We start from the raw sequence: 1,024 nt of genomic DNA, 5'->3' as shown, positions 1-1,024 counted from the left end.
CGGCGCCCGCGGCCGGTGAAAGAGCCGGTTCCAGAGTCGGCCAAGGCGGCGGCGGGACGGCCCTCGGCGGGAGGCGTGGCGGCGCATCTGTCGCCGCATGGCTGTACGAAGGTTCTGTAGCACCGAGGCCTGGAGGACGGGGTGGTGGCCGAGGGGCAGAGGTCAGCACGACCACAGGAGACCAACGTGTTCCCCCCACCTGACCGTGGGCCCCCCACAGCACTCCCTGCCGGGGCCTCACCTCCCGCCTCCCTCGACCCTTGGGCCATGTGCTGTCCGCCTGGCCCCTCGGTCTCCCAGCTGGCCATTCTCTGAGGTCCAAGCGGGTGCCTGCGTCCCAGGAGTCTCATGCTCTGGCACTCACCTGGGACGCACTGTAGACGGGGAAGTCCTCCACGGGCGGAATGAGGCCCTGTGCGATGAGCTGCCCGTAGGACGGGGGTGCCTCCCGCCGCACAAACTCGGCCTCCAGGCGCGTCATCTGGGTCTCGAAGGCCCTGAAGGCAGCGGGCAGGAGGGCGGCATGGCGGGGCTGGCCAGGACCGCACCCCACTGGCCCTCCACCGCGACCCCCCGGGATGCCCGCGAGCCGCCCGCCCACCCACCTGTACTCCTGTGTGCGCAGCGAGTAGAGCTTGAAGGCGCAGCCCAGCGCGATGACCAGCAGCAGGCCGCACACCAGGCTGCCGATGAGCGCCGCCGTGATGACCTTGCGGGGCACGGCCGCCAGGCAGCCGTGCTCGTCGCTGCCATCCTGGCAGTCCTCCTGGCCGTCGCAGCGCCACGTCTCGAAAATGCACAGGTTGGTGCCGCAGTGGAAGGTGCCGGGCTGGCAGGAGAAGCAGTTCTTCTCGTCGGCACCGTCCGGGCAGCTCTTCTGGTTGTTGCAGCGGTCGGCGGGCGCGTAGCACAGGCCGCTGCCACCCTCGCAGGGGTACTGGTCCGGTGGGCAGGCAGGGCAGCCCTGCTCGTCGCGGCCGCTGGCGCAGTGCCACCAGCCGTCGCAGCGCTGGGGCTCGGAGAA

At 71.0% G+C, this 1,024-nt stretch overlaps 1 protein-coding gene across 1 annotated transcript in view; it reads right to left on the bottom strand.

Moving 5' to 3' along the window:
- LRP3 (LDL receptor related protein 3) overlaps positions 1-1,024 on the bottom strand; it is a 13,909-nt gene that overhangs the window by 1,898 nt on the left and 10,987 nt on the right. Inside the window, exon 4 of the mRNA XM_040634369.1 lies at positions 365-980. Coding sequence (XP_040490303.1) covers positions 365-980 — 616 coding nt within the window. The remainder of the gene's footprint in view (positions 1-364; positions 981-1,024) is intronic.

Source organism: Ursus maritimus, unplaced genomic scaffold (assembly GCF_017311325.1).
Source record: "Ursus maritimus isolate PB19 unplaced genomic scaffold, ASM1731132v1 scaffold_19, whole genome shotgun sequence".
NCBI lineage: Eukaryota > Metazoa > Chordata > Mammalia > Carnivora > Ursidae > Ursus > Ursus maritimus.
The sequence above is the reverse complement of the archived record's forward strand: the minus strand, read 5'-3'. Positions and strand labels throughout refer to the sequence as shown.